The sequence below is a fragment of the Babylonia areolata genome, chromosome 21, assembly GCF_041734735.1.
Source record: "Babylonia areolata isolate BAREFJ2019XMU chromosome 21, ASM4173473v1, whole genome shotgun sequence".
NCBI classification, from domain to species: domain Eukaryota; kingdom Metazoa; phylum Mollusca; class Gastropoda; order Neogastropoda; family Buccinidae; genus Babylonia; species Babylonia areolata.
The window spans coordinates 11,095,420-11,109,233 of record NC_134896.1 but is presented as its reverse complement, the minus strand read 5'-3'; the positions used below and the strand labels follow the sequence as shown (position 1 = coordinate 11,109,233).

Genomic DNA, 13,814 nt, shown 5'->3' with positions numbered 1-13,814 from the left:
ATATAAGGAAAGTGACAGGCCTGTATATATCAAACCAGTTCCAATATTACTGGCAAATGGGTGCTAAAATAACAAATTATTGTATATTTTATTTTGTTACACCATGTCATTGTTATTGCTATGCTCCTCAGTTCCCAGTTCAGGCTCAACTAGTCAGATACAGAGCCGTATTGTAAATCTAAGTTGTGATCTGCACATTTGTCTATGGAGTATTGCTTTCGCTATTCCTGTTGCGTTGTATCAGACTGATGATTACATTTGGCCTTTTATTTTATTTCATTTAATTCTTTTCCCCATTTGTATAATCCCCCCTTTTGTTTCTTCTTTTTAAATTATCTTCGCTCTTCCTCACGGTGGCCGTCATCCTGATATTGTCATGTTTCCTTGTTTCTCTATGACTCAAAAGAGCTAATAGGAATTAACAAACTCTGAAACTCTGTTGGTACGCTTATCTGCAGATGTGTTCATGAGGGTCTGGGGTTCGATTCCCGGTATCGTCCCCTTTTTTTTCTTTCTTTTTGTTTTCCAAATTTGACTGGAAATTCAAACTTAGTGATTTGTCATTCCGATAAGATGATAAAGCACATACTTGATTCTCTGAAAAAGAACCCATAGCAACACAACTTGAATTTCTGTGGCTGGTGGCAGAAATACTGACACACACACACACGCACACGCACGCGCACGCGCACGCACACGCACACACACACACACACACACACACACACGTTATCTATTTATATATGATTTTACAGCCGAAAGCCATATTTCATTATATTCTTGACAAATTCGGAAAAAAGAAACAAAAAACAAACAAACAAACCAACCAAAACAAAACTAAGAAAGAAAGAAAGAAAACAACAGGGCCAGCTACATTATTTTTGTGTTTAAAGATGCTAGGATGTTATTTGTTGATAAAGGTAAATAACTCCATTCACAAACTAACAACGTCGTGCAAACATCATGGCGGCCGCCAGTGGACCAGTAGAAAATTCTTCGGGTAAAACGGAAGAATTAAATGAGTTTGTTCCTCCAGAGCCTCCAAGACAAAGGCAAACCAGCAGCAATGACGAAGGAAAGAACGAAGTGGAATTCAAACTACCAGATCCTAATGTTTCGCTAATCGATCGAAAGAAAACAAGCGTAGTCCCTGCTAACACGCCGAGTGAAAGTGGAAGCAAGCCAAAGAAACAGACATCAGAACGATCCCCAGCTGAGACTCTGAAACAGACCCAAGTCTCCATACCGTACAAAGAGCCTATCTGGGGCGGTGTGCCACCGGAGTCTGAAAAGTACAGCTTTGATGTACTGAAAAATGGCACAGTCATCGACAGCGTGGAGCTGGGCCAGAAGCCATGGCTGGTGTTCGGTCGTCTACCCAGCTGCGATGTGTGCATGGAGCATCCGTCTCTCTCTCGCCACCACGCAGTGGTGCAGTATCGAGAGACTGCCGAGGATGGCAACGAGTGTGGCTGGTATTTGTATGACCTGGACAGTACACATGGTACCTGGGTCAACAAGGAGAAGATAAAACCTAAAGTGTATCGTCGACTGCACGTTGGCCATGTTTTGAAATTTGGGGGCAGTTCTCGTCTTTACATACTTCAGGTTTGTATCATTTAATGATTTTTTTTTTTAGTGGGGGTGGGGAGGTTTGGGGGGGCTTTTTTAAAGTGTATTTGAGCAACCTTGAATGATGTTCATCACGTCTGGTAGTACTGCAAATGTACAATACTGATGTCAGTCACTTTCAGTGGAAATGCAATGTGGTGCAGTCCCACTGGTTGTGAGTGTCCCATTGTGTAAATCATACTTAATATTATGAGAGAGATAGAGAGAGAGAGAGAGTGTTCATTTAATTTAATTTGGAGATTTTCTCTGTTTAAATCTGTTGTTTGTTTCCTTGATCAGTTGATGCTTAGAGTTAGACTCTGAAGAGGGTGTCACTCAGTCAGGGATTTTTCTATGACTGAAGTTATTATAATCAAGAATCCAAAGGACAGTGTATCTGATTCAAAGACATTATCATTATCATATTATTGTTATTATCATCATTATCATTCTTATTGTTCTTGTTTGCTGCTGTTAACTTGTTATAGATTCATAATCTTTTTTATATTTTATTTTATTATATTTTTATATTTTTGTTATTATTTTTTTTTTTTTTTTTTTTTTTTTTTGTAATGAAACTTTTTATTTCATATTTACATCAAACAGGAAATAAAGAAATAAGACAAATGTGAGCAGAGCAACATCATTTCATAATGCTAACTACATTATTTGAACTCCTACACTTACATACAAGGACAAGATCCTTTGCCTTTACCCAGCTGCACTAGGATTAAGTTGACTTTGTAAATAGATAGAAGGAACACACAAACAATATATATATATATATATATATATATATATATATATATATATATAATTAGTCATGATAGTTTGATGGCAGTGACTGAAATGTTGGAAATAGAGCTTTAGTAATTTATTGGCTTTTTTGTTGTTGTTTTTGAAAACATGTAAAATAATTGTTTGAAATTAATAGAATTATATCCAGCAGTGAAACATTCCGTACTATAAACTACATTTGTGATAACTCACTGGTTTCAGGGTCCAGAAACTGACCAGGAGCCAGAAAGTGAGCTGAGTATCACAGAGCTGAAGCAACAGACGGCCAGACTGAAGCGAGAAACAGAGCTGCTGAAGCAAGCTGAGAGGGAAGAGGAGGAAGAGATGGAGAGACAGCGACAGAAAATTCTGGAACTGCGAGGGTGCTCCTGGGGCATGGGTAGGGAATTAAGTTAATTAGATGTCAATCAAAACCATAAAAAGTATCTTGTCTTTTTTTTGTCTTTTTTGTTTGTTTGTTGCAGTGCATACTTGCATACATGCAATGATACCAAATGCCCTGATTTCATTGTGTTTTGTTAAGACCGATTGTAGTTTCTTTCGATGTTTCACAAATGTCAGAATTCTTCTGATGAGTTCATTTTTGGTGGGCTTTGGTCACCTGCCTTCTTTCTTTTTATTAGCCGTTTGGTAGTTCTGCAACATACATGGTGTACTATGCACATGTTGGGCAGTGACCAGTCTCTGAAGAGACACTGAACCTAGTGCAAATTCAGGCCTAATGGAATTATACTCAAATTTATCGTGTTCAGCCTCAAAAACAGTAATTGATTTGTTGCATGTAACATTTAATTATTGTGTACATGTGTACTGTGCAGGTAAATGTTGTATGTGTCCTGTATGCTGTTGTGAATGAGGGTCTGATAGAGTGTTCCTAAAAAAAGTTGAAAATGTTCTTTAATTCCTCTTTTGATTGCAGGATTTTTTTTTAATGGATGAAACCTATCTTGAATGTCTTTGAAAACTGTGCTGTAGACATTTGATTTGCTTCCTTTTTCTTTTTTTATTGACATTAAAAAAAAAAAAATAAAAATAAAAAAAAATCTTACTGTAATACAGTTTGTTGTATGGAAAGGGACAGTTTGTGTTGTTGTTGTGATGGGTGTGATTATTAATATTATAATTTATGTTTCCCAACAGGTGAAGATGCTATTGAGGAGGATGAGGAAAATCCAACAGCCACAAGTGTTACAGGCCTGGTTCCACAACATGAGCATCTCTATAAAGATGACCCCAAGAAGGCCTTAAAAGGATTCTATGAGCGGGAAGGTAGTTCTTAAAAGAAAGACAAAATCAATGTGAAAAAGGCAAATTGTACAGGTTTATCAGCTGAGCAGGAAGGGGTTTGTTTTTTTTTGTTTTTGTTTTTTTAATTTTATGTTCCAAAGCCTTGTTATACATTCAGTCTTGGAAACTTTAGTATTTGCAGTTTTGTATTATGTCATCTGTGACTAGTATAAGCATCATTCTGTACAAAGGTGATCTCAAGAAAGTACTGAAATCATTTTATCAAATGGACTGTGTACTTAGAAAAGAAAAAGAACAGCAAAATCAAATACTGTCCTGCGAAATTTAATAATTTTATTTTATGTCATGATTTGCTTTGTAAGTTATTCAGACAGTCCAACTGATAGTTGTTATTAACTGACTGATAAATTAAATTGCTAGACTTATTGCTTTGACTGGTGATTGATTTAAACAAAATTCTTTTAGAAACTCTTGTGTTCTTGATTTTTTGAGTGACTGGTTTTAAAAATCGAAAAAAACCCAACAACATTTGATTGATTCTCAGTGACTATTTTTCCTCCCCCCAGGTTGTGATCTTCCTGACTACCAGTTCACAGAAGTCGGGTTTGGCAAGCACAAATGTGTCGTTGAGTGAGTTGATCACTTTGTCTTGTCTGCTCGTTAGAGTCTGTTTCTTTGTCTCTGTATCTTTTCTCTCTGTCTCTCCCTGTCTCTTTCCCTCTTCTTCTCATTTTACATTTGTATACTAGTTTAAAAAAAAAAAAGGTTTGTTTTCGATTTTGAGTATACATGACAACACTTCTGATTTGAGATTTGTATTTTATTTTTCTTTGTAAAAGTTGAATCACTAAATGTCATGATATGAAAATCATAATAATAATGATGATGGTGGTGATGATGATAGTAATGACAATAATAATGTTATTTTAGATAGCGCCTGCTGTATAATGGGGCTTTACTCCCCCTGTAGGCGCTCAACAGCTCAACCAACACCCAAGCTCAAATCTTCATGAACGGACAACAACTTGAAGAAGTGGATGCTTTCAAATATCTCGGCTCCACCCTCACAAACGACGGTCGCTCAACAACTGAAATAAAGATTAGGATAGCGATCGCAACATCAGCAATGGCTAAGCTCAGCAAGATTTGGAAGAGCAGAGAGATCAGCTTTCCAACAAAGATCAAACTGTACCGATCCCTGGTGCTATCCATACTGCTGTATGGATGTGAAAGTTGGACTTTAACAGCAGAGACTACTAGGAAAGTCCAGACGTTTGAGACAAAATGCTTCAGACGATTGCTTGGAATCTCATGGAAGGACAGAAAGACCAATGACTTTGTCAAGAGCCAAATAACCATGCTAGCGGGTCCACTGGAACCACTCTTAGCAGTTGTCAAAAGGAGGAAGCTGTCATGGTTCGGGCATGTGACACGCCACAATTCACTGCAAAAGACAGTTCTACAGGGAACGCTAGAGGGTGGTAGGCGAAGAGGGAGGCAAGCCAAATGCTGGATGGACAACATCAAGGAATGGACTAATATGGATAGCGCTATGCTGATACGACAGGCAGAAGATAGAACTGGATGGCGTCGTCTGACTACGGAATCGTCCCACATGTCTCCTCTACGCCCATCCCGGGCAGGAGAATGAATGGAATGGAATGGAGGCGCTCTACAAAAAGTGGTAAACATATATGCACACACACACATGAGAAGTATACAACACACACACACACAACAGTGGATTGGTGCAGGATGTTCTACGTCAGTTGAAAGAAGAGAGACTGATTATTGATTATTTAAAAAAAAAAAAAATTCTTGTGTTTGGCCAGCACAGTCTGGAAACTTCTTTTTGTAAATTTTATTTTATTATTTTTCTTGTTCATTCAATAGTGGTGTTTTTCTGTGACTTGGGGGCAGGTTACCGGTGGATGGTCCAAATGGCGAAGTCCTCATCGCTGAAGCCACGGTGTCCGGCAAGAAGAAGGATGCTGTGGTGGCCTGCGCCTTTGAGGCGTGTCGGCTGCTGGATATGCATGGGATGCTGCATGCTTCCAAACACGGTAAGGAACAACTGTCTCTTGGGACTTCTTCTTCAGTGCCTGTGCTGTGCACATGCTGATGGACAATGGCAGACAGATCTGGAATTTTGCTTTGGATTATATTGTTGGTGGTGTGGGGGTTTTTGGGTTGTTTTTTTTCAGTTTTTGTTGTTTTTTACTTTTTTGTTTTTTTCCCCCTGTTAACCGCACTAAACAAACATTTTAGAACATCTGATGTTGCTCTGTGATTTTGGACTGATGTGTGGAACAAAACTAGTCTCTGTGTGTGTGTGTGTGTGTGTGTGTGTGTTCAGTAGGTGGCTTTAGTGGGAGATGTCCTGTTTATATTGAATCAGAACAGCTACTACCGAAACACCACCAAAGTGATCCAGCAGTGATGCAGGGTCTCCATTTGTGTATGGCCTTACGGCAACCTGACATTGTAGATTGTTGGCTGTGGCACTGCGGCAGATGAATGTGGGTGTGGCTGTATATATGTATATGAGTGATTCAGAATCAGCGGCCTGAAATGGCACTAATGAAGAGGCAGTCAAATGAGGAATCAAAACTGACAAAAATTTGCCTCTTTTGTTGCTGAAAGAGACAGTATGTAGTCCTGATGTGCATAAAGATTTTGATTCCTAATTCATGCTCTGGATGTCTAGTTTATCAGTCCTTGTGTTTGATGTTTAAGTGGGTGTGGTTATTGTGTTTTCAGCTTCCCTTTTTCACAGCTTTATTGTTTACATTCATGATTCAGGAAGAATCCATTTCTCTCTCTCTCTCTCTCTCTCTCTCTCTCTCTCTCTCTCTCTCTTTTAAACAAAATCTCAATTCAAATCAGGCCTCAAGACACCTCTGAACAAATCTGCTTTTATGAATTTCATGGATTCTAGAAGTGTGTTGGTGTGTGATGTGTATGTGTGTTGCATGCTTTGTCACTGATACATTCCATTTGTCTTGCTCGTTAGTCTTGATTAAAATTCATAATAAGCTGTGTTGTTAATTTTTTATGTCTATTTTTTCCCAGCCCATATTGATGTTGATTGTTGGCACTCTGGGTCCCTGTGGTAAGAAGACAGAGTACATCATAAATACCCACTGTTATGATGATGATGATGATGATGATGATGATTGTTGTTTTTTTGTATCTCCAGAGAGCAGGAAAAGGAAAGCCAAGAACTGGGAAGACAATGACTTCTATGACAGCGATGAAGACACCTTCCTGGACAGGACTGGCACCATAGAGAAAAAGCGAATATTCCGGATGAAAAAATCTGGGAAGGAGGAGCAGGCCGAAACCTATGACAGTCTGGTAAGTTGCATTGGGCACCACAAACCTAACGCAGGGCAGAAACAGTTGGCTGATAAAACAAGCGGAGCTCGTCCTTCTGTTGCAGTCACACACCAGCACAGCCGTTATGGACCAATTGGAACCCACTGTGGGCTTTTCTGGTATAAACTAACAGTATCCCCACCTTCTGGAAATTCTGTGCTAGACGTTTCCTCCTTTCTTTTGCTGTCGTTGTTTCTGATCTTTTCTCTTTTTTTTTTTATTTCTGCTTTCTCTTCCTTGTTGATTTTCTGCCTTGCCTGTCCATTCACTTGGTTTTTTTGTTTTTTTTCTATAAATTTTTGAATATTTTTTTCTGGACTTGATAATTGGGTTCTTATTATGTTGTAATCTTTTTTTGCACCCAGGATGTGTGAGGCGCATGTAAGGAATTGTTGGTTTTGTACACTTGTTATTATGTATTTGTTTTTGTTCACGTTAGTAGTAGTTGTTGTTTTGAATCCTGTGTTGAAAAAATTATGGACTGACTCAAATCAGAGGCATGTCCCAGGTTTATGTGCTTGAATGTGACCGTACTTGTAGCTGTGCCCAAGTTGAAGTGGAATCTCTGCAGGCGGGGCTTGAAGGGTCGCCAGATGATGGTTAATTTCAGTGACGATGGTGTTATGCTGTGGAGTCCTTTTTGTGTAGAGAGTCCCAGAAATCTGTGCTTTCCTTCACAGGCCTGAGAAGATACAGTACCTGCAGTACTGCTGAGCACTGACACTGTGGCTGAGAATTCACTGCCCTGATAGCCTAACTGGTATTATGATGAGGGTAAAGGACAGTTCTTTTTGTGGCTTGTTACAGGTGCCAAAGCATGAGGAAGTTCAAAAGCGGATTGCAGAGATTGAGTTCAAACTGGAGCAGGCCAAAGCTCGTAAGTTCATTATTAATATTCTTGTATTACTTGTATTCCTGTATTTAGATATATGTAATTTTATATATCTATGTCAGTCTATCTATCTATCTATCTATCTATCTATCTATCTATATATATATATATATAAGTATATATGTAGAGAGAGAGAGTTTTGGCTGCATGTGGTAAATGTTTACTGAGATTTCAGATCTTAGAAAAAAAAAAGAAAGATTCATTTGAATCTCCTCTCTCTCTACCTTGAGATAGTTTAATTATCATTTCAAGGGTGACATGGTCAGCTGGTTATTGCCGTGCCTCCACCACAATTCCATTGTTCTCATTGTGTACTTCTCATCTGTATGTGTGTTGTGTGTGTATGTGTGCGTATGTGTTTGTGCGTTGTGTGTGTGTGTGCTTTAGTTCTTCAGTTTTAAGTCGATCCAGATAGAGTGATGTAAGATTTATTTGGTCTGTGTTTGAGTGTGTGCGCATGTGTTTGTGTGCATGTGTGCATGGTTGTGTTGAAAAAAATTTGTTATAAAGTTTCTAGAGCCCTATTCATAGAAAAGGCACACAATAGAAAATCTCATGATTATTTTCATTATTATCATGATAAATTATTCTGTATTCTGCAGAGGCGGACGCAATGGCATCGGAGGAGGATGACGCACTGGACGCGTACATGACAGCCATCAAGGCAGGGGTCATGGACACCAAGACTCGCCTCTCCCTCAAACGTGAGCTGCTCTCGCTCAGGACCGAAGAGCAGCGACTGCGGAGGCTGGTTAACCTGGCCAGGCCAGCTGACATGCCGGAACTAAAAAAGTATGACTTGTTGTTTGTGTTTTTGTTTTTTTGTTTTTTTTACTTGTTTGAGGTGTTAGGGAGTGTGGACAGTGCATATGGATCTGTCTGCATGCTCTGAGACCTCCTTGTAACTGAAAGTGAAACTGAAACTTACTGGTTTTTGAGAGACGTGGCCTCTCTCCTAATTATTTTAAAGTAGTGATGTTAGTGATTGTACAGTCACACACCACAGGAAGAAATTACAAGGATAGTGTGCTTTTTCATACTCATGTCCTGTTACCTGGAATAAACTTCCCACCTGAATTTGTCATGCTGAAACAAAATCTCAGTTCAAATCTGGCCTCAGAACACATCTTGCTTTCTTGGATGTTAAGTTTAGGTGTTGGCTTGTTGTGTGTGTGTGTGTGTGTGTGTGTGTGGTCATTGACACTTTTTATCTTGCTTGTAAGTCGTGATTATTGTGCCTTGTTACAGTTTTTGTAACATTCTCCCCCTCTCCCCTACATTGATATTAATTGTTAGTACTCTAGGCCTCTGTACTAAAGAGCAGAGATTGGTTCTCTGTGCTAAGGAGTAGAGTGCATTATAGATACCCATTTATGATACTGGTATTATTATGTTTATATTTCCTGTGTTAACCAGCCCACCCCAACCCATTCCATTCCACTCCACTCTGCTGTACTCTGCTTCATCTACTCGTACTATTTGCGCAGATTGGAGAGTGGTTTGAAAAAGCCAATTGCATCAGCAACAGGGACAGGGAATGAGAAGAAAAAGACGACGGCGTCGTCAGGCATCGCGTCAGGCATGAGGAAGATCGGAGTGGCCAAGGCGCCCAAGACGCCACTGCCTCTTCCTGTGGTGAGTCTATGTGGTGGGAATTTGATATTCAGAAGAAGAAAAAAAATCCAGTTATAAAGTTTATCGAATGCTTGCTTTGAGAAAAGATTGTCCAGGACAACAAAGTAGCAGCAAGCAGCCTTCCTCATTATCAATATTTTACCTCCCTTCTGTTTATGTTTGCAGTGTCTTTTTTTTTCCATTAACCATCTTCCATTCCTGCAGCCTGTGTACCAAACAGTTGATGGGTTTTTTTGTTTTCGTTGTTTTTTTCCTCTCTCATTTGATGGTTCAAGTCCATTCAACTTACTTTTTAGGGGAAAAAAAATCATATCTGAATATTAGTATATGTTTCTCTGTTTATGTTTCAGGTGGACCCTGTACAATCAAGAGAAGACAATTTCCAGGAGGAGGAAGAAGAGGAGGATGAGGACGGTGACACTCCAGTCGACAAGACAGTGAAACCAGCCACTTCAGCCACCTCTGCCGCCTCTCGCCTTACACATGATGATAGCGCCAGCCAATCTTCCACATCCAAAAAATCTAATTCCATCACTCCCAGCTGTGCATCAGAGACTGTAGAGAAAGAGGAGGACAGTCGACAGAAACCCTCTGTGTTAGCCTCCATCAAAGAACTAGCTTCCAAAACGGTGCCATTGAAAGGTGCTGAGAAAGACCGTGACTCTGTGGTGAAGGGGCCAGCTTTGCCTCTCAGTGCAACGGCGGCCAGAAAACAGGAAGAAGAGAACCTTTCATCAGTGAACACAGAGCCTGCACCTGTGAAGAAGAAGAAGAAAACTGCCCCTCCTCGAAAACCAAAGAAAGTGGACTACGATGACTCGGACCCAAACTATGCAATGTGGATGCCTCCACAAGGTATGTTGTCATGTGCTGACGCCTGTAGGTTCCATTCTGTGGATGTATGATCGATGAGTGTTGTGTGGTGTATGATTTTTTTGTGTTTGTATGTATTATATGTAAATTTTATTTTGTGTTTGAGTGTTTGGTTGGATTTCTGTGCATTGATACTCATTTGAGTAGTATAGAGGAGCTGGTGTATATGTTGTTATTGTTATATTGACTTTTAACTGACGCATTTGTTTGTCAAACTTTCATGTTTTTACTGTACATATCACTCTGTGACAACTAAGTTCATTGAGATGTCCTTCCTTCCCTTCTACACCCTCTCCCCCAACTCATCCCTGCCATAAATCATGTGTGTGAGTGATTTTTTCACATTGCTTCTAAATACGATTTACTTCTAATGAATGTTTTTTTGTGGTTTTTTTTTTGTTTTGTTTTCTTCTTAGAAATAGTTTGAACATTTTACCCCTTTCTTCTGACAAGCTTAAAGGCAGATATTTACACATTGTGTGTTTTAGACACTGACGTGATTGATAATAGATTTATTGGTTGATTGATTGATTGAATGACTGTTGTTTGCTTTTAACAGGGCAGTCAGGGGATGGACGCACAAGCCTGAACGATAAGCTGGGATACTGAACAGAATTTGCTGATGAATGGCTGGAACTCAGAAAAATTCAGAGTGTAAAAAAGGGACATGAATTTTTTTTTTTTTTTTTTTTTTTTTTATAATGAAGGAACATTTATTGATTGATTGCAAAATTGATAAATGATGATGATGAACAAATACCCACCTGAAGAATATTTGGTTTGGTAATTCACATGAAAAGTGCAACTCCTTTGGCCTTTTTTGTTGTTGTTTTCCTCTGCCTTAATCTTTTCTTTCTTTTTGTTTGTGTATTTCATTCCTTCTTTCTTTCTTTTAAACCAGTGGAGTGATGACCTAGAGGTAACGCGTCCGCCTAGGAAGCGAGAGAATCTGAGTGCGCTGGTTCGAATCACGGCTCAGCCGCCGATATTTCTCCCCCTCCACTAGACCTTGAGTGGTATTCTGGATGCTAGTCATTAGGATGAGATGATAAACCCAGGTCCTGTTTGCAGCATGCACTTAGCGCACGTAAAAGAACCCACGGCAACAAAAGGGTTGTTCCTGGCAAAATTCTGTAGAAAATCCACTTCAATAGGAAAAACAAATAAAACTGCACGCAGGAAAAAATACAAAAAAAATGGGTGGTGCCGTAGTGTAGCGACGCACTCTCCTTGGGGAGAGCAACCCGAATTTCACACAGAGAAATCTGTTGTGATAAAAAGCAATACAAATACAAATACAAACAGTGATTTGTTGTTTTTTTCAAGCTCACAGAAACAACCCTATTTCTTTAGTTTAGGTTTTCATCCAGACATTTTAATGCATGTTGTCGCAATAGCCATTGTCAGACACAACTCTTGATTCTCTTCAAAGATTTTTAAGTCCTTCAGTAACTGCAGTGATGTAGTTGAAATGTAAATGGTGCTTTTCATCTAAAAAGTAAAATGCAGGCTCGTTCAGCATGTGAATGATGTTGACGTAATTAATGTATTTCACTAATCTTTGTTTTGTGCTTGGAACAAGCACATGATGCTGAGATTTTTTGTTAAGATAAATGGTGAAACTTGTTTTACATTTGCTGTACAAAGACAAAATATGTGCTTGAGTGTTTCGAGTAACTTTATGTGTATGCATGAGTGTGTGTATTGTGTGTGTGTGTGTGTTGCTCTGTCTGTGTGTGTGTGTGTGTGTGTGCGTGTGTTTATGAGAGTCTGTTCATTCAAAGCTGGCACAAATAGTTCGTGTGAGCGCTGCTGTGTGCGCATGTTGAGTGATTGGTATAAGGACAGGCCTGGTGCTTCCTTTTTTGTGTGTGTGTGTGTGTGTGCATGTGTTTATGAGAGTCTGTTCATTCAAAGCTGGCACAAATAGTTCGTGTGAGCGCTGCTGTGTGCGCATGTTGAGTGATTGGTATAAGGACAGGCCTGGTGCTTCCTTTTTTGAGGAAGTTTCTGGGTTTGTTCCAATGTACCTTTTATTTACCTGTGTGCTAGCTGAATCAGTAGCGTAAGCATCACTGACTTGAAGTTGTGTACTTTGTGTAATGGAGAGAGTTACCACTCTTAACTGTTTGTTAATCAGTTCATGTGAGGGCTATATTATTTTGACTAATTACTTTGAATATATGTAAACAAAAAAAAATTGTCAGCCGGGGATATTTTTTGTTGAAGTCGTAGGTGATTGTGTGAGTGTGCATGCGAGTAAAATGAATAATTCAGCAGGCTTTTCTTTTCTTTTCCTGTTTCCTTTTTGTTTTTGATGCCCCCTCATCCACATCACTGAAGCAGCATTACTCTGACAACCCCCCCCCCCCCTCCCAGCCCAAACCCCTCCAGCTGCTCTTCCTAACCCGCCCCCCCCCTCCCACAACACAGCAAGACACACGTGCCTTGACTTTTTTTTTTTTGTGTATCTCACTGTCTCTCTCTCTGTGCCTCTGTGTATCTGAACGTGTGATATCAATTCAACTGTGTGTGTGTGTGTGTTATACATGCGCACAAATTAAACAGTGGTGGTTAAGTCAAAGTCAAAATGTTTAATTGTCAGACTACAGATTCATGATTATGGAATTCACAAAGACAAAAAGAATATACCCACCAGGTGCCATTACCAAGATTCGAACCCGGGACTTTCAGATTTAAAGTCCAACGCTTTGACCACTCGGCTGTTGCGCCTGTCGAAATGAATAAAAGGACGACCAATTAATTACGTGGACAGCAATAACAATCGTGCAGCATTTGCTTGTACTGAAACCACTATGAAGACGAATTTGCATATGCTGACATTCAATCTCTTTCACGAGGTAACAACACGGAAATCTTAAAAGCGCTATCTGAAATATATCGGGAATAAACTTAGAACAAAGAGAACAGTGCTTAGCACACGCACACACACACACACACACACACACAAATGCATTTCAGTTTCCAGAGTATCATCACAAAATAGACAATTCCTGCTTTGCCCTGTGACACGCTCATCATGATTGAACAGCAGAAAAGTCTGAGCGCAAACTGGACAATCCAAGTCCAAACCACGAGAAAGCATGATCCATATTTGTATCTTTAACATAGTTCAAATAAGGTTTTGGTGAGAGTGACTGATTGTAAGTTGAATATTTCATACAAACCTAAGGTTTCAGTGAGAGTGACTGGTTGTAAGTTGAATATTTCATATAAACCTAAGGTTTCAGTGAAAGGGACTGGTTGTAAGTTGAGTATTTCATATAAACCTAAGGTTTCAGTGAAAGGGACTGGTTGTAAGTTGAGTATTTCATATAAACCTAAGGTTTCAGTGAAAGGGACTGGTTTAAGTTGAGTA

The 13,814-nt window shown here is 39.4% G+C and overlaps 1 protein-coding gene across 1 annotated transcript; it reads left to right on the top strand.

Moving 5' to 3' along the window:
• The first annotated feature begins 955 nt into the window (after window positions 1-955).
• LOC143295736 (kanadaptin-like) lies at window positions 956-12,692 on the top strand. Its single transcript, XM_076607358.1, has 11 exons — window positions 956-1,608; window positions 2,611-2,788; window positions 3,550-3,678; window positions 4,224-4,287; window positions 5,578-5,720; window positions 6,857-7,014; window positions 7,843-7,912; window positions 8,530-8,719; window positions 9,415-9,562; window positions 9,913-10,417; window positions 10,995-12,692. The coding sequence occupies exons 1-11, from the start codon at window positions 964-966 to the stop codon at window positions 11,042-11,044; spliced, it is 2,280 nt and encodes a 759-aa protein (XP_076463473.1). The 5' UTR covers window positions 956-963; the 3' UTR covers window positions 11,045-12,692.
• Window positions 12,693-13,814: the final 1,122 nt, after the last annotated feature.

Coding starts and splice junctions, on each gene's coding strand:
- LOC143295736 (XM_076607358.1), top strand. CDS start 964: ATGGCGGCCGCCAGTGGACCAGTAGAAAATTCTTCGGGTAAAACGGAA. Junction 4,288..5,577: donor AAGCACAAATGTGTCGTTGA/GTGAGTTGATCA, acceptor ACTTGGGGGCAG/GTTACCGGTGGATGGTCCAA. Junction 8,720..9,414: donor GACATGCCGGAACTAAAAAA/GTATGACTTGTT, acceptor CTATTTGCGCAG/ATTGGAGAGTGGTTTGAAAA.